Source organism: Muntiacus reevesi, chromosome 6 (genome assembly GCF_963930625.1).
Source record: "Muntiacus reevesi chromosome 6, mMunRee1.1, whole genome shotgun sequence".
Taxonomy (NCBI): domain Eukaryota; kingdom Metazoa; phylum Chordata; class Mammalia; order Artiodactyla; family Cervidae; genus Muntiacus; species Muntiacus reevesi.
This window is the reverse complement of record NC_089254.1, coordinates 40,484,572-40,507,465: the sequence shown is the minus strand read 5'-3', so window position 1 is coordinate 40,507,465 and position 22,894 is coordinate 40,484,572. Positions and strand designations below refer to the sequence as shown.

Below are 22,894 nucleotides of genomic sequence, written 5' to 3'. Positions count from 1 at the left end.
TGGGCCTCTCTTGTGACTCAGCTGGTAAAGAATCTGCCTGCAATGCAGGGGACCTGCGTTCGACCCCTGGGTTGGGAAGATCCTCTGGAGAAGGGAATGGCAATCCACTCCAGTATTCTTGCCTGGAGAATTCCATGGACAGAGGAGCCTGGAGGACTACAGTTTGTGGGTAGCAAAGAGTCACACACAACCGAGTAACTGACAGACACAGTAAAGCACTGATACTTGTTCAGGTCACAGCTGCACTTGATCCCAGAAGGTCTTCAGTTCCCAGGAGGTCCCCCTTTTCACTGAAAAATGGAGATGTCAGTAATCATATTTATTAATGTCCCAGAGATCACTGAGCCAAGTTCTCCCAGTTTAACTCATTTATTCATTCATTCCTTTATTCTTATCTAATCAATCAATTGCTACATTAGCAAACACGAATTTAATATCTATAGTGTGCAAGATACTTAACAAGAGTTTAATGGGGGAGAGAAAAAAGCTATTTTAATCAGGTTATTAAGAACTGGTTTGAGAGGGAAGTAATAAGCAGCACTTGTTTCCTTTATCTGAACAAAATAAGAGAAAAAAATGAATAAAGCAAATGGAGAATCATAACATTTCCCACATTGACCGCTCTTAAAGGCTAATCTAGGGATGCAGTTTATGGCGACAGTCAGGGCTTCTGGTGAAATGTAGACTCAAGCCAGTATGCCCGCAGACAGCACTCAACTGGGGCAGGTTTCCCACACAGACATAGAACCTGTTTCTGGAAGAGCCATGCAGAATATTCAGAGGGATTTAAAAAAAAAAAGAGGAATTGAGCAAAGCAGGCCCAGAATTATCCTTCAAAGATGTACCACTCAGAGAAGTCACTCTACCTCTTTTGGGCAGAATAAGTCAAGGAACTGGTGGAGTACAAATTAAGTACCCTCTTTGATATGCAAGCAACATAAGGGGTGGAAAGGACATGTTTCCTCAGAATGGATAATGATGTAGGTACTATCACAGTGATTTAGTGGGGGATACTCAATGGCGCAAAAGAGCTGCACACACTATTCTAGGGAGGTGACCGGACACACGGAAACGAGAGTACCTACAGCAGCTCTCTGAGAATCTCCGTTACGTAACAGTCAGCAAAGAAAGAAACTGACATCACATTTCCTACCTCATGTACCAGGAAAATTGCATTAATTCATTAATTAAGCATTTGTTGAGACCTTGCTAACCGCCAAGAACTAGGCTAAGCAGTGGGCAGTTAAGGAGACTGTGGTTCAAATTGTCTGTATTAGTTTGCTAGTCCTGTGATAACAAAATAGAACAAAACTGTATGACTTAATACAAATTTATTTTTACAGAAACCCTAGAACAAGTGTTCACCAGCAGGGCTATGCTCCCTCTGAAGGTGCTACAGGAGGGTCTGTTCCAGGCCTCTCTGCTGGCTTCTGATTATCTCCTGGTTTATAGCAACATAACTCCAATCTTCATATGATATGCTCCCTGGATACTTGTCTAATTTCCCTTTTTGAAGGACACTTGTCATCCTCAGTCAGGGGCCCATCCTACTGATCTACCATTTTATTAGTAGAACTAATTACTTAGTTCTATCTTAACTAATTGCTTAGTTAAGATAGCCTCATCCTATTTCCAAATAGGAAATAAGTTCATTTTCTGAGATTTTGGTGGTCTGGACTTAAACATACAAATGTTGGAGGGAGGGGACACAATTAAATTCATTAAACAGTATATAGGCAAGTTTATCTCACAATTCACTGAACCGATATTTATCTTGTCTGGGTCTATAAATTATTGTTTCATGCTACATTACAATTGTTTCCCTGCTTAATAAGGAGAGTAGAATTTAACTTCATTATATTTTAGATAATATGTCTTTCTTCTGGCTTGATATTTTAAAAAATCAGATACGTTGAATATTATATAAGTAACTGAGAAAGTACCCATTAAGATCAGAATGGACTTTTAAAAAATAGACTTTAAATTTTAGATCAATTTTAAGTTCACAGCAAAATTAAGAGAAAGGAACAGAAATTTCCAACATACTCTCTGACCACACAAGTGCACTTTCTCCCCCATTGCTAATCCTCCACAGCATGGTACATTTTACAGCTGATGAAACTACAATGACATCACTATCACTCAAAGCCCATAGTTTACAATAGGGTTCACTTCTGGTGGTGTATATTTTATGCTGCTGCTTCTATGTCAAATCAGTAGTGTCTGACTCTGTGCGACCCCATAGACCTCAGGCCACCAGGCTTCCCTGTCCCTGGGATTCTCCAGGCAAGAACATTGGAGTGGGTTGCCATTTCCTTCTCCAATGAATGAAAGTGAAAAGTGAAAGTGAAGTCACTCAGTCGTGTCCGACTGTTAGCGACCTCAGGGACTGCACCTAACAGGCTTCTCGGTCCATGGGATTTTCCTGGCAAGAGTACTGGAGTGGGTTGTCATTGCCTTTTCCATGTATATTTTATGGGTCTGAACAAATATATAATGACACATAGCCACCACTGAAATATACAGGGTGGCCTAACTGCTCTAAAAATCCTCTGTGCTCTGCTTTCATCCCTCTCGCCCCTCTAACTCTTGGAAACCACTGATGTTTTCACTGTCTCCATAGTTTAACCTTTTCCAGAATGTTATATAGTGCATAGGACTTCCCTAGTGGCTCAGACAGTAAAGCATCTGCCTACAATGCGGCAGACCCAGATTTGATCCCTCGGTCGGGAAGATCCTCTGGAGAAGGAAATGGCAACCCACTCCAGTACTCTTGCCTGGAAAATCCCATGGACAGAGGAGCGTGGTAGGCTATAGTCCATGGGGTCGCAAAGAGTCGGACATGACTGAATGACTTCACTCATTCACTCATATAGTGTATAGAGTTGTTTCAGATTGGCTTCTTTCATTTAGTAAAACACATTTAAGTCTGTTTGATGGCTTTTAATAGTTTTATAGTTCATCTATTTTCCACACTAAATAATATTCCATTGTCTGGATATATCGCCATAATAAACTTTTAGTAATTAGGGGTGGGAAAGAACAGATTTTACCAAGGCATATGTGTAGTCATTCTTGCTAACATTCTTCCCCTCTCATGAAGTTTAACTTAAAATTAAATGGGTGCAAATGTGCCCTAACACAGATCTCCTATGTGTCAAATCTTAGAAACCTTAGACTATTTAAATTCTAAAGAGAAAGAGGCAAATAACTCCATGCATGTTTTTCTTTCATAGTGGTTTGAAAGTATTTCTTGATTAGGAAGTGGTCATATAGAACTGCCCTTTTAAACTTCCATGACACATTTCTTAGCATGGCTTTATTGTTAAATCCAAACATGAATTTTTTGGATATGTAAATGAATTCCCCCCAGATGCTTCCTGCTCAAGTGAACAGACTTTATCAAACACTGGCAGTTTTGAGCATTTCATTTTGAGTTTCTAGGTCCATTAGATGCCTTGCAAACCAGAGGAGGGATTTATTTTTGCCCTAACAATAGAAACAAAAATCATTTTAATAAAGAATGAATATCTATTTTTAGAGAATGACAACAATTTAAAAAAATTTCCCTTTGACTAGGATTGTTGTATTTCCTAGAAATTCTGTGGAAACTTTGAGATACGCATAGGTGTTGATAATATACAGTCTTAAAAGCTATGACTTATAAAAAAACAAGATTTGTGTATAATTTTATTTCTGTGAAGAATTAAATATAATTTCTTTGAATTCAGCAAATAATTTCTTTCTTACCATAACATATTCAGAAGAGCTCAAAGATCTGTACACAGAACAGGGACTAAGCAGAATTTAATGGGAAGAGTTAAATGAATGCCTTTTTGCACTCAGTACAGTTCACATAAATTCTATAGTTCTGGTCCAGTCGAAGGTTTTGATATTACATATGTATAGTAGTCATTCCATTTACTTACATGTTTATTGCTCTAGCAGTATCTACCACATTGCCTTTAGGATGCAAGGCTAACAATAAATCAGAATACTATGGCTTTGAATGTCCCTACTGAGTTTTATTAAAGGATAATCAGAAACCAAGATAAAACATTTTAAGAAGATTGCCTATTTTATACCTTATCCATATTTTCATTTGGCATGGTCTGTGCATATAGTTAATGTTCAGCTTTCTGTAATTGCCTTCTTTTGAAATAAGGGAACATAATATTTTAAAGTCAGATAGGAAATTGCTGATTTTATTTCTTTGAATAGTCATAAAATGTGAATTTTCAAAACTTGCTATACCCTCTGAGAGAGCTCTGTGATTTATATTTTTAATGGTTTCTGTGACAAATTTTAATAAATCTAGTAACTTTTTTCTGCTGTCTTTATTTTTTTGGAAATAAGCATGACTAGAGGACATATAAAGGGAAAAATGATTGAGGAACATATTTGTAGCTTATAAGGAAAGAGAATAGGAATAATTTGAGATTATTTTTTTCTTTTTGTTTAACTGTTCTCAGATAGCAATAAACTGCACAAGGAGCAGTAGAATATAATTGCTAAGGCTGGTGTCTTAGCAACTGGGTTTTGAATCTGTCCTTCAGATTGGATTTGGATCTGTCCTTCTCGGTGTGCTGTTGGGCAAATTATTTAACTCACTCTGTTCATGCCTCAATTTCCTTAAGTGGAGTACATTACATTACATAAGGATTAGATAAGACATGTATATATATTGTGTAGAACAGTAAACTACCAGAACATAGTAGGTGCTCAGTAAAAGTTATATATTTTTATATGTGAGTTATACTACACAGAACACTAAGTAAACTGTAGAGTTGAATCAGTCAAGCAACTTAAATGGCTTCTCCCCATAGAAACAATAAGTATGGTCAATTTCGTATGATTTTTAAGACAGGTGTTTCAAAAAACAATGCAATTTCTTAACAAAGAAAGATATGCATAAAGCTAACATATCTTCTTTAAAAGGTGTGTGCACAAATTGAGCTTTTCTTCCTCAGCTGAAACTTGCTGTGGTGTTAACTCATTTAAAGGAGGGAAAACAATCTTCAGAAATCACACATTTTTTCAAAGTTCTGTATGTTTTCCTGCAGAGTTCTACATTTGATTTTGCTGGGTGTCAGGGACTGCTACTGAGGTATGAACTTGGCTTTCGTATCTTTGAGGGTACTGATTAAAATCAGAATCAGAGACACAGCTCTTCTATTTTATATTAGTCCAAGACTTTCTCCTTATAGACTCAGGGTAAGCTTGGTTTTCAAATCTAATAGACAGCTCCAGACTCTTGTTCACTTTTAGTAGTGACCATAGTGGGAAAGTGGTGGGGCTTGAAGATTTCCCTTACTTTCCTGCAAACTTGGCAGTCTCATCAAAAAGCATGCTTGTTAGGTTGATATAAAGTCTTATTGTGTTGTCATAAGGGTAGGATGGAATGGAGGCTGTCTTAACATGCTTGCTTTACTGCTAGAAGCTGAAGTTTTTGGAATTTGAAATATAGGCTCTTGCAAATAAATGAATATTTTAGGGCTGACTCTTGGGCAGGAGAAAAATATCATTATAATTGATTTTTCATATGGCCATCCTATTATTTTCTATTGTGAAAATGGAGGACATTCTGCCTTCAGAAAGGAAGCTGTCACGCAGTGGTCACCTGCATTCTATGCAGTCAGTTGACTGAAATAAGTCAACGTCCTCGCTCACTGCTCAAACAGCGCTCTTGTCAATTTTCCTTGCTTTTCCTAACCTTCTCAAATGAGAAGAGGAGTTATAATATGGGTGCCAAAATATTTGCACATTGAATGATTAGTGAATATTAACTCATCATTTAGAAAAACATAATTACTTTTTTGATGTAGTAAAACATGAACTGAGACCTAATCCAAAAGTACAGAGAAGAAAAACAGTGCAAAGCTGTTTCTCTCCTGTATCTACTCCCAGTGCTCCAGCAATCCTGTAAGCAAAGGTGGCTATATTTTCTGCTCTTTCTGAGGTGTTTCTATGCACACTGATTACTGACTTGTAGTTGGTATTTTTCTGATTCCTTAGTTCTCCTAAAGTGTTTTTAAGTATTAAAAACAAAGCACTATAATTTCTTTTTATGTATGGTATGACAATGAGGAAGGGTGGCCCTTAAACACTGTGGCAATTTAAAAAGTGTATTTTTCCCGGTGCACCAGGCCCGAGCACTTTGTCTCATGCATCCAGCCTGGGCTGGTGATCTGTTTCACCCTAGAAAATATACATGTTTTGATGCTGTTCTCTCAAAACATCCCACCCTCGCCTTCTCCCACAGAGTCCAGAATTCTGTTCTGTACATCTGTGTCTCTTTTCTGTTTTGCATATAGGGCCATCGTTACCATCTTTCTAAATTCCATATATATGTGTTAGTATACTGTATTACACTGGGAAGACCCAGAGGAATCGGGTGGAGAGGGAGGTGGGAGGGGGGATCGGGATGGGGAATACTTGTAAATCCATGACTGATTCATGTCAATGTATGACAGAAACCACTACAACATTGTAAAGTAATTAGCCTCCAACTAATAAAAATAAATGAAAAAAAAGAGTAAAAATAAAATAAAAAGTGTATTTTTTCTTGATATTTTAACTAATATCTAATTTTAATATTTGAGAATATGAAAGAAAGACAAGCCTAGAATAAAGTAGAATTAGGGAAAGTTAGGGTATGAGTAATTATGCTGCTGATTTTTTTTTTTGTGTGTGGGTTTTGCCATACATTGACATGAATCAGCCATAGAGTTACACGTATTCCCCATCCCGATCCCCCCTCCCACCTCCCTCTCCACCCGACTCCTCTGGGTCCTCCCAGCCCACCAGGCCCGAGCACTTGTCTCATGCATCCAGCCTGGGCTGGTGATCTGTTTCACCATAGATAATATACATGCTGCTCTTTCAAAACATCCCACCCTCACCTTCTCCCACAGAGTTCAAACGTCTGTTCTGTACTTCTGTGTCTCTTTTTCTTTTTTGCATATAGGGTTATCGTTACCATCTTTCTAAATTCCATATATATGTGTTAGTATGCTGTAATGTTTTTTATCTTTCTGGCTTACTTCACTCTGTATAATGGGCTCCAGTTTCATCCATCTCATTAGAACTGATTCAAATGAATTCTTTTTAACAGCTGAGTAATATTCTATTGTGTATATGTACCACAGCTTCCTTATCCATTCGTCTGCTGATGGGCATCTAGGTTGCTTCCATGTCCTGGCTATTATAAACAGTGCTGCGATGAACAATGGGGTGCACGTGTCTCTTTCAGATCTGGTTTCCTTGGTGTGTATGCCCAGCAGTGGGATTGCTCGGTCATGTGGCAGTTCTATTTCCAGTTTTTTAAGGAATCTCCACACTGTTTCCCATAGTGGCTGTACTAGTTTGCATTCCCACCAACAGTGTAAGAGGGTTCCCTTTTCTCCACACCCTCTCCAGCATTTATTGCTTGTAGACTTTTGGATAGCTATGCTGCTGATTTTTGAGATGATGTATCAACTGAGGGAGCTGGAATGCCCAATCCTGTAAAGAGATTACTTTGTACCTGTAATGTCTGTACCCAAATTGGATCTCATCTACTTAGGAGGCCATCAGGGAAATAAGAATTAATAAGAAAACATATTCAATGTCTCAAAATTATTTTTCATTTACATCTATAATCCAAAATTAGTTACACATTCTTTGGAATACTAAAAGAACAATATGAGGAATTATGAAAATAGAAAAATGCAAGGTGTATGAATGGAAGATGACAGGAAAAATTTGGGTATATAAAAAGCTAAATTGGGAAGAATTACTAAAAAGATTAGTAGAGGGAATTACTTTCCATTGACAAGGAAGAAGAAGTGCTGCCTTAATTAGTATATATTCTTCTTTCTAATTTTTAACATTTTAATAAAAGCAGACTGGAATAATGGCAATAAAATGAGTCTTCACATCTTTGAAACTATATGTGTGGCATGATTTTCATAATGTAATGAATTCTGAAGATATTTATCATATAGAAACAAGCACCCTAAATCTTCAACCAACTTTGGGCTGAGAGAAGTTGACACAAGTATTGAAAATATTCAAAGACCAAAACAAGATATGAACTAAAATATAGGACATGTATGTACAATAATTTTCAGATCTTTCAAAATTCTGACAAAAATCAGCAAATTAGTACAGCATGAAACATACCCTTCTGAAGTTTAAGGAACATCAAAGGGGCTGAAAGGAAAGGCAGAAGACTTTATTCAATCTTGATCTTGATAATTCAGGTGCCATTCTTTGGGGTCAAATTGGAGTCAAGGTATTTTTTTATGAGAACAAGAAGTCAATTAGAAAATAAAAGATAAAGGTGCTATCCCTTTATTCCTGAGTGCTCAGAGAGACCTTATCCAGAGACCTTCCCTCTTCAGAGTCAAAGACCAGCCTTCAGTCAGAAATAACTAGAGCAACTTTTGTCTGACAATAAAGTAGCTAAGATTTCACACTCAATTGACAAACACATCCATGAGGAGAAATATAAGAAAATAGACTAGAGGGTGAATATCAAACCTAGAGAGAATGGATGACCATGACTAGTAATAAGCTTAGACTCTAACAATGCTTGGAGAACCTGAAGACACAAACATTTCAACTAGTCTGCAGGCTTTCTGTGTATGTTTTACAAACCCCAGTGTGACCACAGTCGTTTCTGCTGTGCATTCCTCCTTCATGCATCAAATCACTGTCTCATATACATCACATAAACACTAAGAGAAGCAGGAAAAAACTCTACAAAAGGTTGAGATTCCAAAGATTCTAAAATGCCTTTGGGCATGAAGAGGTTCAAATAGTACTTCCCTTTCAGTTTAATCACAAAGTGAGTCTGCCTTGATTTAAAATGACATCCCTGAAATTAATCATGATTTCATGTTTGTTTACAGTGGTATAGTTACAGTTACTACTAAGGTTCATAGCTACAGACTCTAAAGAGATTATCTTGTTACTTTATAATCATATGTGGATACTCGGAGCATTTTACAATTAGGGCAGCTTTCACATTCAAGTAATCATTTTAAGAAAAGATTTATTAATGAATAGAATATCTAGTTTTTGAAAATTAACTTTTTAAAACAGCTCTAGAAAACTGCCCCTCCAGTGGGGAGGTAAACCAGTACTGTGTTTGGGAACAAAATAATACAATCAAACCTCCCCTGCCAAAAAAAAAAAAAAAAAGAGAAAGAGAGAGATAAAGATCTGAGTGGATATACACATCACAGTCTCTGTGAACCCACACAAAAACAAGCAGGGGATAGGCGTTGGGGTGGTTTCAGAGTGCACCATTATTCACAGGAAAACAGCGAGATTCACCACGGAGGACATAATTCTTTTGACAGTGACAGGACCTCATTCACAGAACCAGGACTGATGGTGCATGCACAGTCAGCGTGCCAAGCGGCACAGGACCTGGATGCGGGTCCCTAATGGTGAACTGAGATCATTGCTGAGGACACTCGGTGATCACATAAGGGACACTGTGTTTGCTCTCCGGGAGACGCAGTTCATTTGCACTAATTGCAGGCGTGGGGGCCTGGAGAAGGCGGCTCTGTGTACACATACTGTGTTCCCTTTGTTGGTGAAGGTAGCTCTCACGGGCCCTGTTCCTCCTAGCATTGTAAGTGTGTGTGTATTAACAGAGAGACTGAGCTGCCTTTAAAATATATGTGCATTTCTAATTCTTTGCACTAGGCTTACTAATCACTGGTGAGGGGAAGCTACGATATAATAGTGAATTACTCTCCGGAAAAGTTGAGCAGATAATTCATGAAATAAAAGAAATCTAAGAAAGCCTAACCCGAGCCAAACCCTACTGTTTACAGGACTTGTTTTTCTTCAGAAAAGTTTCACTGGGGAAAAAAAAAAAGTCTATCTACTGATCTATTAAGCACCTATCTATCTGGGTCATTTTCACAGTTACAGAGATTGAGTAATTCTCATCTCTAAGAATGCATCTTTTAAAATATACTACTTTCTTTTGTTCAAACAACTTTTGAAGAAATGTAAGATCATGAATCCTCATATCTTTCAAACTTAGAAACACTGCATGTTGAAGACATGAAACAGTGGAAAAGTAGCATAAAATAAATCTAATCATGTTGATATAGTGAAGCTTTGACATTCTCAAGAGGTTTGGTTGACTGCAAAAATAAATATTTACCAAGAATTTGAAATAATTAATGATATATACTAATCACTAACATAGGCAAACAAAAAAGTAGAGATAATCCTTGTCCTGATAACATTTACAACGTATGAGGGAATGACAGACATGAACATTATGAAAAGTTACCTACAAGGACCAGACTAACCAGTATCTTCTAAATGAATGAGAAGTGTAAGCTGGACTTCAATAATTCAGAAATGGACAGTTTCAGTTTTTCATCATGAGAGTCAACAAATGATTACCAGAGAATATAAACATTTGATTGAATTTTGAATAGAATAATAGTAGGTTTGAATGTGGGAAAGGCTTGTCAGATAGGTGAAGGTGTTTTCTGAGTATGAGATGCAGATGAGAGAAGACAGAGGGGGGAACCAAAGATAACAGGTATTGGAGTCAAGTGTGGGAGGACGTAGGCGGTTGTCCAAAGTTTTAAGTACTAGAAACAGAAGTTCATCCAAGTTTTGAGAAGGATATGTAACCAAATGCTGGTTCAAAATCTTTTGATTGATTAAAGAGTAATAGAGAAATTGACAGGAATGGCGCCTATAGGAAAGGAGGTCACTTAGGTGACATGTGAGTGCATGCTAAGTCTCTTCAGTTGTGTCAGACTCTTTGCGACACCATGGACTAGGCTCCTCTGTCTATGAAATTCTCCAGGCGAGAAGACTGGAGTGGGTTGCCATTTCTTCTCCAGGGGATCTTCCCAACCCAGGGATCAAATTCATGTCTCTCATATCTCCTGAACTGGCAGGCAGGTTCTTGACCACTAGCACCACTTGGGAAGCCCAAGTTAGGTGACTCTGTTCCCCAAATGAGGGGATAAGGTGGTGATCTAAGGAAGGCTAAGGAAGGGATAGATAAAAGCTAAAGGCCCAGTGATCTTCCTATTATTTTTTAATCTAATAATGCATATCCAGAAGGTGTGAGAAAAGTATCAGACTCTGAACTACCTGGGTGAGAGGCAGATTTAGAGAAAAACCAATAAAATGCTTTGTGAGTTGGCTTGCTTGTTTGTTTTTTAGGAGAAGAGTTTAAAGTGGAATGCTCATTTAAGTTGCTGAAGCAGTACTTGGGGAGGGCTGTGTGTATAGTCTATGGACAGTAATTAGAAATATGGCCCTAGAACACAAGGGAGAAATGAAGGCTGCAGATAAATCTAAGTATTTGAAGCCACAGGGTTGAATATCACCTCTCCCAAGATAAAGATGTTTGAACATAAGGTGAGGTTAATGGCAAGGGAAGCTTTCCTGAGCATATGAATTTTAAATAGCATTTTAAAGACAAATTCTCTAAGATGATATAAGGATGTATCATCCTTGCAAGCATGAGAGCTAATGTCACTTCCATGAACTTTCTGAAGGACAAATATAATGGAATACAATGTAGATGGAATTCACTGAACTACAGGACTGTGATTTACATTACAGAGGTCAGGAGTCACTTTGTCCTCAGCGTAGTTAACAACACAGGGAAATATGGTGGAAAAGGACGAGTTCAGGTTTCCTTGGGTTCAGAGTTCAACTGTGCTATCATCATCTTACTAAAGTACTTTAAGGTAAATTTCAGCATCTCATTTATTAAGCAAATATACTGTGATTATGGGACTAGAGATAACATATATCCCATATAGCTTGTACATAATATGCATTCAGTAAAGGAAAGTTGTCATTATTTATTTTATTTTTGTAATGTTTATTACTTAAAATGATAAAACTAAATTTCTAAGGGTAGAACTATACTGATTTCCATCACCAAAGTGACATACATCAGAAAAAGAAACATTTCTGCAATGCAATTTTGAATAAATAGAGGGAAACCAGAATAAAATAAATATTCAAGTATGTGAATATTCATTGATGTTATTAAAACTTAATTGACTGATTACCTATTTAAAAGTGGTCATTGACTTTATATACATATGGTATGAAAGCAAAAGAAATATAATTCTACAAACTACATTTCAAAGGAGTAAAGATCAAGACTGTAATAGGAGTAAACTGAGGACTCTAAAACCTTTATTTCCACAGTGAAAACAGTTCACCTTCGTGAAGTATCAAATTCAGTTCAGTTCAGTCGCTCAGTTGTGTCTGACTCTCTGCGACACCATGAATTGCAGCACGCCAGGTCTCCCTGTCCATCACCAACTCCTGGAGTTTACTCAAACTCATGTCCATTGAGTCAGTGATGCCATCCAGTCATCTCATCCTCTGTCATCCCCTTCTCCTCCTGCTCCCAATCTCTCCCAGCATTAGGGTCTTTTCCAATGAGTCAACTCATTGAGGTGGCCAAAGTATTGGAGTTTCAGCTTCAGCATCAGCCCTTCCAGTGAACACCCAGGACTGATTTCCTTTAGGATGGACTGGTTAGATCTCCTTGCAGTCCAAGGGACTCTCAGGAGTCTTCTCCAACACCACAGTTCAAAAGCGTCAATTCTTCGGCACTCAGCTTTCTTCACAGTCCGACTCTCACAACCATACATGACCACTGGAAAAACCATAGCCTTGACTAGATGGACCTTTGATGGCAATGTAATGTCTCTGCTTTTTAATATGCTATCTAGGTTGGTCATAACTTTCCTTCCAAGGAGTAAGTATCTTTCAATTTCATGGCTGCAATTAACATCTGCAATGATTTTGGAGCCCCAAAAAAATAAAGTCTGACACTGTTTCTGCTGTTTCCCCATCTATTTCTCATGAAGTGATGGGACCAGATGCCATGATCTTAGTTTTCTGAATGTTGAAGTATATAAGGGGTTAAAGACTAGTAGGTTTGGTACTTAATTGCTGTTGATGTTGTTGAGTCACTAAGTCATGTCTAAATCTTTGCCACCCAGTGGACTGTAGCCTGCCAGGCTCCTCTGGATCGCCTGTAGGAGGAAATGGTAAATCACTCCAGTATGCTTGCTGGGATAATCCCACAGATAGAGGAGCCTGGAAGGCTACAGTTCATGGGACCTGCAAAGAGTCAAACATACATAGATAAAGAATATTATATATATAAAAAACTAGAAATGTTTTATATCCAGAGAAGGAAATAAGTTGCCTTTTACATGATTTACAGAAATGAAAAAAAAAAAAAAGAAGCATTTAGTAGGTTGAAGCTTATTATTCCTTCTTTAAAGATGTACAAGTAAAATAGTGGTCATATTGCAGAGAAAAGGCCAATTCTGACTCCATGTTGGAATTGTTTGACTTGTTTTCATTGCTTGTATTATTATAATAATACAGAATGATCTCTCTCAGAGAACATTGCTCCTCTGCCTGACTGTTTAAACTGAAGTGTCTTTGTTCAACCCCATCCACCTGTGGATGGCAGGAAGGAAGAAATTAACACATCCCCTGCCTGAGGCTTGTCATTCTGGGAGATGTTTGCAATATTTCCCATAACAACTGTAAATATCTATGCACCCAACATAGGAGCACCTCATTACATAAGACAAACACTAACAGACATAAAAGGAGAAACTGACAGTAACACAATAATAGTAGGAGACTTTAACACCCCACTCACACCAATGGACAGACCATCAAAATTGAAAATTAATAAGAAAACACAAGTCTTAAATGATACATTAGATGAGATAGATCTCACTGATATCTTCTGGACATTCCATCCAAAGGCAGAAGGATACATCTTCTTTTCAAATGAACATGGAACATTCTCCAGGATAGACCTGGAGATTTGTGACCTGATTTGGGTCACAAATCAAACCTCAGTAAATTTAAGAAAATTGAAATTGTATCAAGCATCTTCTCTGACCACAATGCTATGAGGCTAGATATCAATTACAGGGAAAAAAAACAAAACTGTAAGAAACACAAACACATGGAGATTAAACAACACATTTCTAAATAACCAACAGGTTACTGAAGAAATCAAAAGGGAAATCAAAAAATTTCTAGAAACAAATGACAATGAAAACACAACACAAAACCTATGGGATGCAGCAAAAGAAGTTCTAAGAGGGAAGTTTATAGCAATACAATCCTACCTAAAGAAACAAGAAAAACACTGAATAGACAACCTAACTTTATACCTAAAACTAATGGAAAAAGAAGAAGGAAAAAAACCCAAAATTAGTAGAAGGAAAGAAATCATAAAGATCGGGCAGAAAGTAATGAAAGAAAGAATAGTAAAGATTAATAAAACTGAAAGCTGGTTCTTTGAGAAGATAAACAAAATTGACATACCTTTAGCCCAACTTAACGAGAACAAAAGAGAGAAGAATCGAATCAAATCAACAAAATTAGAAATGAAAAAGGAGAGGTTACAACAGACAATGCAGAAATACAAAGGATTATAGAGCCTATTATGAACAACTGTATGGCAATAAAATGGATAGCCTGGAAGAAATGGACAGATTCATAGACAAGTTCAATCTTCCAAGATTAAACCAGGAAGAAATAGAAATTATGAACAACCTAATTACAAGCACTGAAATTGAAGCTGTGGTCAAAAATCTCCCAAAAAACAAATCCCCAGGACCAGATGACTTCACAGGAGAATTCTATCAAACTTTTAGAAGAGCTGATACCTATCCTTCTAAAACTCTTTCAAAAGATTGTAGAGGAAGGAACACTCTCAAACTCATTCTACAAGGCCACCATCATGACACCAAAACCAGACAAAGACAACACACACACACACAAAAACTACAGGCCAATATCACTGATGAACATAGATGCAAAAATCCTCAACAAAATTTTAGCAAACAGAATTCAACAACACATCAAAAAGGTCATACACCATGATCAAGTTGGGTTAATTCCAGGGATGCAAGGATTCTTCAATATATGCAAATCAGTCAATGTGATACACCATATTAACAAATAGAAAAATAAAAACCCTATGATAATCTCAATAGATGCAGAAAAAGCCTTTGACAAAATTCAGCACCCATTTACAATTAAAACTCTTCAAAAAATGGGCAGAGAAGGAACCTACCTCAACATTATAAAGGCCGTATATAATAAGTCTACAGCAAATATCATTCCCAATGGTGAAAAACTGAAAGCATCCCCCCCTAAGATCAGGAACAAGACAAGGGTGTCCATTCTCACCACTATTATTCAACACAGTTGTTGAAGTCCTAGCTACAGCAATCAGAGAAGAAAAATAAATAAAAGAAATCCAGATTGGAAAAGAAATAAAGCACTCACTGTTTGCAGATGACATGATACTGCACATAGAAAATCCTAAAGATATTATCAGAAAATTACTAAGAGCTAATCAGTGAATTTAGCAAAGTTGCAGGATACAAAATCAATACACAGAAATCACTTGCATTTCTATATACTAACAATGAAAAATCAGAAAGAGCAATTAAGGAATCAATCCCATTCACCATGGCAACTAAAAGAATAAAATATCTAGGAATAAACTTACACAAGGAGACAAAAGAACGTACACAGAAAATTATAAGCCACTAGTGAAAGAAATCAAAGGTGACATAAACAGATGGAGAGATATTCCATGTTCCTGAAGAATCAGTATTCTGAAAATGACTGTACCACCAAAGGCAACCTACAGATTCAATGTGATTCCTATCAAATCACCAGTGGCATTTTTTACAGAACTAGAACAAAAAATTTCACAACTCATATGGACACAAAAGACCCTTAATAGCCAAAGCAGCCTTGAGAAAGGAGAATGGTGCTGGAAGAATCAACCTTCCTGACTTCAGATTATACTACAAAACTACAGTCATCAAGACAGTATGGTACTGGTACATAAGCAGAAATACAGACCAATGGAACAATTAGTGGTCTTTTTGCTTTGCTTCCTCACCTCCCCTTTCTCTGGTCTATAAAAGAGCCTGGTGTTCAGATCCCAATAAGATGGTTATTTGGAGGTACTAGCCTGCTATCTTCTCAGTCATCTGACTTTCCAAATAAAGTTGTTTTCCTTGCCTTAACACCTTATCTCTCAGATTCATTGGGCTGTCCTACAGCAAGCAGAGTGAGCTTGGACTTGGTAGTAGGCATGTGTTTACAGATTGTTAAGAAATGTACTTATTCTTCTATTTGGTAATATTAATATAAGACTCAGCATAGTACAGCAGTTAAGAGTATTGGTTCTGGATCCAGATTTCCTATATATGAATTCCAGTTACAGAGCAAGTTATTTAACTGTAGTATACCTCAGTCCTCATCTGTAAAACAGCATCTAACTAAGAAGACTATAAGAGAAATAAATGAACTGATACACATAATGAGGTTAAGGAGCTCCTAGCATGATAACATCAAAACGAAGTTAATTATTTAATATTATTTATTACCAATATTATCAATTTTACTTGTAATGGAATAAAGTTACCTCAGTAAACTTTCTCCTTTTCCAAATGTATATCATTAATTATATTATTTATGCTCTATACTGAGGTCTGATATTAATCACTATTATAGGCCCCTACAGGGCAGTGTTAACTAAAATGCAAGCAACAATTTTCTCAATATTATTTGAAGTGAATGTGTATGGGGAGAAGACAAAGGCACAACAAAGACCCTGTGCTAGAAAAAATGTGATGAGTGTCAAGTGGTGAAGAGATGGTGAGGTTCAAATGGCGATGAGATTTAAATGAGATTCAAAGAAGTTTTATCTTAAAATCCCTCTTGAAACATTTTATCTTAAAAACTCTCTTGGATAAAAATGAAGAAAAATAGAGACCCTTCAAAAATGGGTTTTGTCAAAGGATTTCTAATAAAGGATGATGAAACAGCTTTCTGGTTTGGGGCTGTTTTCTATCTTTCAAGTCCCATAATAAGAAAGAAAAAGTAGTATAAGACCACTTGCTACACCAGGTTCACAGAGGCACTGTTGGTGGCATCTGTTGACTACACAGATATCCTGAAGCTGGCCTGCATAGTTGCTTTCTGTTATTTTCAGGTTCAGACGTCCAGAGACAGTCACAAGGCAAGTGTTGGTTAAGAAGAGTTCAAATCAGTCCATTTTACCTGGAGCCTTAAAAATTTCCTAGTCATAAAAAGCAAAACAAAATATTTCTCATGTCTAAGGTATGAATACAAGGGGATGGAACTTTCTAGATTCACTATGCCCTCAAGTTAAAATAAATTTCTAGTCTGAGAATTTGTATGTCAAGAATGTTTCATTTGATTTGCCCTAAATAGAGTATAAATGGAACAGAAATCCATGATTTGGGCCTTATCAAGGCCATATATTTTACATTTTTAGCTATAAGGTTTTATTCAGTAAGAAATCCTATAACTGCTCTTTGACATCCAACTCCTGCTTCTTTTGTGATTATTTTCTTCCATTTAGCTGAATTGTTTTGCTTTTCACATCAAAGTTCAACTAAGGAAACTATGTCTTATCAACTTAATTTAAATCCATTACATGATGAAAAGTAAATATTTTGACAGAAACATTTCAGACTCAAAAAAAGAGATGGTATCTAAGTGCTTGAAAATTATCAGATCATTTTACAGTAAATAAATTACATTATGTACCTACAGTGATTTTTAGCATTTGTACCCATAAATCAACAATTGCTGGGGTCAGAGAATAATTTTTTAACTAATATATTAATAGCAGAAGTTATCCTCATATATTAACCAAAATGAAACCATTTTCTAAGGTTTTATGCCTTGATTGACACATATTGAATGTTTGGTCTCCTTATATTTAAAGAAAAACATTTGTACAGGTATTACACTGGAAAATGAAGGTAAAAATAGGCTTATGAAACTTATCTTTGATAAAAAATAATTGGGCATGAAAATTCAAACAATATGTTGCTATAGAAGCAGTACAGTGATAAGTAAAAAGTATAGACATCAAAGTAGTTGTAGGAAATATCTTAAGAATAATGTTTGCAAGATACATGTGTTAACATTGTTTTCAATGGTTTTAACACAGCTCTTAGATTTTCAATGTCCATTAAAATAATGATATGCCATTATTAACAAATAAATAAGTAAAACAAAACTTTATAAACTTTTCCCAAGATTATAGGCAAAGAGAATGTCATAGTTTAGTTTTGGTAAGTATAAATAAGATTATGAAAAATCTATATTATAAATAAATGCTTTGTACTACATTAGCAATAAGCATAAGAAAATTGCAAATGCATATCTTGCACAAACACACTTTATATCTGTCTAATATTTTTTATATAGGGATATGACAGATGATAAATTAAAGGGATCATATTTTTCCCTTGTTCAAGGTAATTGCCTTCATGATATCAATTGTGAAGATGCTTTCTCCAAATTGCTGAATTGTGTGATAAGGGTGGAAGGATAAATACATGAGCATTTTGTAACTACCAGTTATTGTGTGGACTGTATTCATTGACGCTGTTAATTAAATCACATGATACAAACTCTATTCACAGAGCTGAAAGTATAGTAAGGTTTATAAGGATAATTATATCTAATTAATATCTAATACTAATTGACAAAAAAAAATTTCACAATGTGACACAGTCGTATTCATGACTTGTAACACCTTCTAAGATTTAAACCACTCACTGAAAGTGAAAGCCTCTCAGTCATGTCCAACTCTTTGGGACCCAGTCCATGGAATTCTCCAGGCCAGAATGCTGGAGTGGGCAGCCTTTCCCTTCTCCAGGAGACCTTCCCAACCGAGCAATTGAACCTAGGCCTCCTACATTGCAGGTGGATTCTTTACCAACTGAGCTATCAGCGAAGCCCCAAACTACTCACTGTATTGCCACTAAAATTTTATGAGTAAAACCAGAAATAGAGGAAGTTGAATAAACTGCGAGATACATCAAAATTTAAACTAATAAATTCAGACACAAGAATCATATCCTTCCCATTTGATATCATAATCCTCTCCTGGAAGATAATTGTAAACATTACACACACACACACACACACACACACACACACACACACACACACACACACACACACACATCTGAAAATAAATGTGAAAAAATATATATGAATAAACTACATATATTTGAACACAGACATAACATGTATTCAGCTATTTCCAGAAGAACTGATGAGCCTGTGACAAATGTAAGTGACTAACCTGGCGTTACCACTACTCCATTTCCATTGACCACAGGCCTCTCTTCTTCTTCCTCCTCAGGAGGCTCTATGCTTGCTTTCTCCATGTTGCTCACTGATTTATTCCTCTTTCGCTTTCCTTCAGCACTTGGAGTGGCTCCAGGAAGTAACTGGTCTGTTACATTTAATAATAATGGTGCTGGTTCTGCTGGAGGCTTTGGGGTACCGTAGTAATTGTCTGCGAACGATACAAAGCATTATGAAGTTAAGCATTTCTCCTACTGATGTGCATAATTTGTAAAGAATGGAAATTTTATTAACAAATGTGGATCCTAGTTTGTATACATAATATATATATATATTTTATATACATACAAATATATCATTTTATAGCCTTTTATGTTTTTAATACATGAATTTATTGCTTCTTTTGTATTGGGCTTTAATGCTTAAGGAAAGATATAGATCTATCTTTATTTCACCTTAGTGCCAAATCAAAATATAGTCTTAACTTATTCATATGGCACACAGCAATTTCAAATTAATCAAAAATTTTTGATAAGTTTTTATTATAATTTTTTAAGAATAATTATATCTGAATAAGAGTATAGGTAATTTTTTTTTTAAGCAAATCTGACAACATTCTGGAAAGGCACAAACACACTGTGCTTTTCTCCAGCTTTCAAAGGGCTCTGGCTGTTGTCTTTGATGTGCACAGCCTCCTGCCCAGAGCTGTATCTCCCTGCCGTTTTAGTAGTTCCCATGACTGCTGACAGTGGGCCTGCTGCTCTAGTCGTTTTTCAGATTACCACAACTCTTTTTCCCACAGCTCCATGATCTCAGCTACAGAATCATTTGTTTCCCTCATCAGCCTGTGAAGCTTCTTAAAGAGGAGACTAATTCCTGTGTATCTCTGTAATAAGAGCCTGGCAAATAGTTGGCATGGCATATGAGCTTACTGTGTGAATATCCATATATATTCAAGGCAAATTACTTTCTAAAAAATAGTTTAATTTTTTGATTGGCAAAAAAAATATAATGGTGTTTTTTATTTTTTATTTTTTTAATTAATTAATTAATTTATTTTTTATTTTTCAGTGGGTTTTGTCATACATTGATATGAATCAGCCATAGAGTTACACGTATTCCCCATCCCTAATGGTGTTTTTTAAAAAGATCAGTGTTATACTTTTAGCATCAACTTCAAACCCATAATTGTGTTTTCAATTAATTGAATAGTTTATGCCCATCTTTCCTCACTCATTCATTGGAGTCTTTATTTAGCATTAACTATGAACCCAAGCACTCCAGTATACCTCTGAGAGAAAATGATGACTAAAATGCAATCCTTGTCTTCCAGATGCTCAAGGGTCTAGGCACATTTGACAGTAAGCAGATAAGCATTAAAACGGGAAATAGGATTAAGCACTCAAACAAGGAGACACAGAGAGGAAAACCCATCTCAGTACCTGCCAAGGCCACTGAAGGCAACTAGGAAGACAGTGTGGTGTGAAAGAAACAATCCTTAAGTAGAAGTGATGGGATCTAGATGTGTAGTTTCTATGCAACTACAATTCAAGTAACTCAGTAGGGCTCACTCTCTTCATCTATATATTGGAAATGGCAATACTTGTTAAAATCACCTGTATTGTGAATTGCAAACAACTAAAACAGACTCTAGTTAAATTAAAAATGATAAGGATGAGAAGATGTGAGATGGCTACTTGAGGGAAGAGACTGGAAAATCTTGGGGAAAATGGGCAGAAACAAAGAAGTTCTGTCTGGACACTCAGGCTTGTGTGCTGGCCCTGGACTCTGAAGCCTAGCAGATCCCACTACCACAGGCACAACCCTCAGCGGCAGCTGCCCTGGTGGGAATGGACTCAAACTCTTCTCAGGAGCTCTGATTTTATTCATTTCCAGGGAAGCTTTCAGGAAAGGTCATTTCATTGGCTGAACCACAGGCACAAGAGAGCCCCTGAGCTGCTGAGGAGGACTGCCCTCCTTAGATTTCATGGGAGAGTCTAGAGCCCTTTTTCATGCATCGTATATCAGGGTTCTCCCCAGGACAGGAAGGGCCTTGAGATGCTGGACAGGTAGAAATCACAAACATTCACTACATATGCCCAACTAGGTTGTTGTGATGATGAAGTAAGGATGTAGGAGGAAGAGCTTCATAAACTGTGAAACTTCCCATTTTAATGGCAGTGTAAACTTCAGGCTGGCATGAAGTGAGTGATGGTTCTGGAGGCCAGCAAGCCACTGACACTGTTACTCATTTTCACAGATATTCACAGTTGTAAGAATAATAGCAGAAAAAAAATTATCATGTAAAGTGGTTCTTAAACATGTAGAACTTATAAACAAAGTCTACAAAGTGGATGTTACATATTTTGCTAAAGGTTGCTTTATAATTTGATTTAGAGCATTTCAAATGAATCAGACCTTTGAATGCATTCGCCAAATTCTGAGCAAACAAAAACTGTTAGTTGTTCCCTAGAAGTCTATGAACTATTACTGTATTATAGCACCCAAAAGATCTAGCATAGTTCTTAGTATATTGCTGTGTTTCCTATAGAGTCATAACACTTAACTTCTTATGTAATAAATATAATGTAAGTAGTAAATAGTCCTGCATGTTCCAATAAGTAGTATAATTTTAAGCAGTGCTCTGATTTTTTAATGCTTCTAAATATATATTGTACTAAGAAAAGTGAGTTTGAGTAAGCTCCAGGAGTTGGTGAGGGACAGGGAAGTCTGGCGTGCTACAGTCCATGGGGTCACAAAGAGTCGGACATGACTGAGCGACTGAACTGAACTGAAGAAAAGTAAAAGTGTTAGTTGCTCAATTGTGACCAACTTTTTGCGATTCCATGGACTGTAGCCCCCACCAGGTTCCTCTGTCCATGGAATTCTTCAGGAAAGAATACTGGAGTGGGTAGTCATTCCCTTCTCCAGGGGATCTTCTCGACCAGGGATTGAAACCAGCTCTCCTGCATTGCAGGCAGATTCTTTACTGTCTGAGCAACCACTGAAAGGTGAGCCCCCCAGGTCACTAGGTGTCTAGTATGCTACTGGGGAAGAGTGGAGAAGTAGCTCCAGGGAGAATGAAGAGGCTGAGCCAAAGTACACACGATGCCTAGTTGTGCATGTAGCGGCGAAAGTAAAGTCTGATGCTGTAAAGAACAATACTGCATAGGAACCTGGAATGCTAGGTCCACGAATCAAGGTAAACTAGTGGCCAAAGAAGAGATGGCAAGGGTGCACATCGAGGGAAAAAAAAAAGAGTGAACATTGACATTTTAGGAATCAGTGAACTAAAATCGACAGGAATGGGAGAATATAATTCAGATGACCATTATATCTACTACTGTGGGCAAAAATCCCTTAGAAGAAATGGAGTAGCCCTCATAGTCCAAAAAGAGAGTCCAAAATGCAGTACTTGGGTGCAATCTCAAAAATGACAATGATCTTGGTTCCTTTGCAAGGCAAACCATTCAACACCACAGTAATCCAAGTTTATGCCCAACCACTAGTGCCAAAAAAGCTGAAGCTGAATGGTTCTTTGCAGACCCACAAGACCTTCTAGAACTAACATCAAAAAAAGATGCCTTTTTCACCATAAGGGAGTGGGATGAAAAAGTATGAAGTCAAGAGATAAATGAAGTAACACGCAAGTTTGGCCTTGGGGTACAAAATAAAGCAGGGTAAAGCTAACAGA

At 36.9% G+C, this 22,894-nt stretch overlaps 1 protein-coding gene across 5 annotated transcripts in view; it reads right to left on the bottom strand.

Moving 5' to 3' along the window:
• MAGI2 (membrane associated guanylate kinase, WW and PDZ domain containing 2) overlaps positions 1–22,894 on the bottom strand; it is a 1,418,773-nt gene that overhangs the window by 486,939 nt on the left and 908,940 nt on the right. For all 5 annotated transcript variants that reach the window (XM_065939768.1, XM_065939769.1, XM_065939770.1 and 2 more), the window contains exon 4: positions 19,196–19,411. In XM_065939768.1, the coding sequence (XP_065795840.1) occupies positions 19,196–19,411 (216 nt within the window). The remainder of the gene's footprint in view (positions 1–19,195; positions 19,412–22,894) is intronic.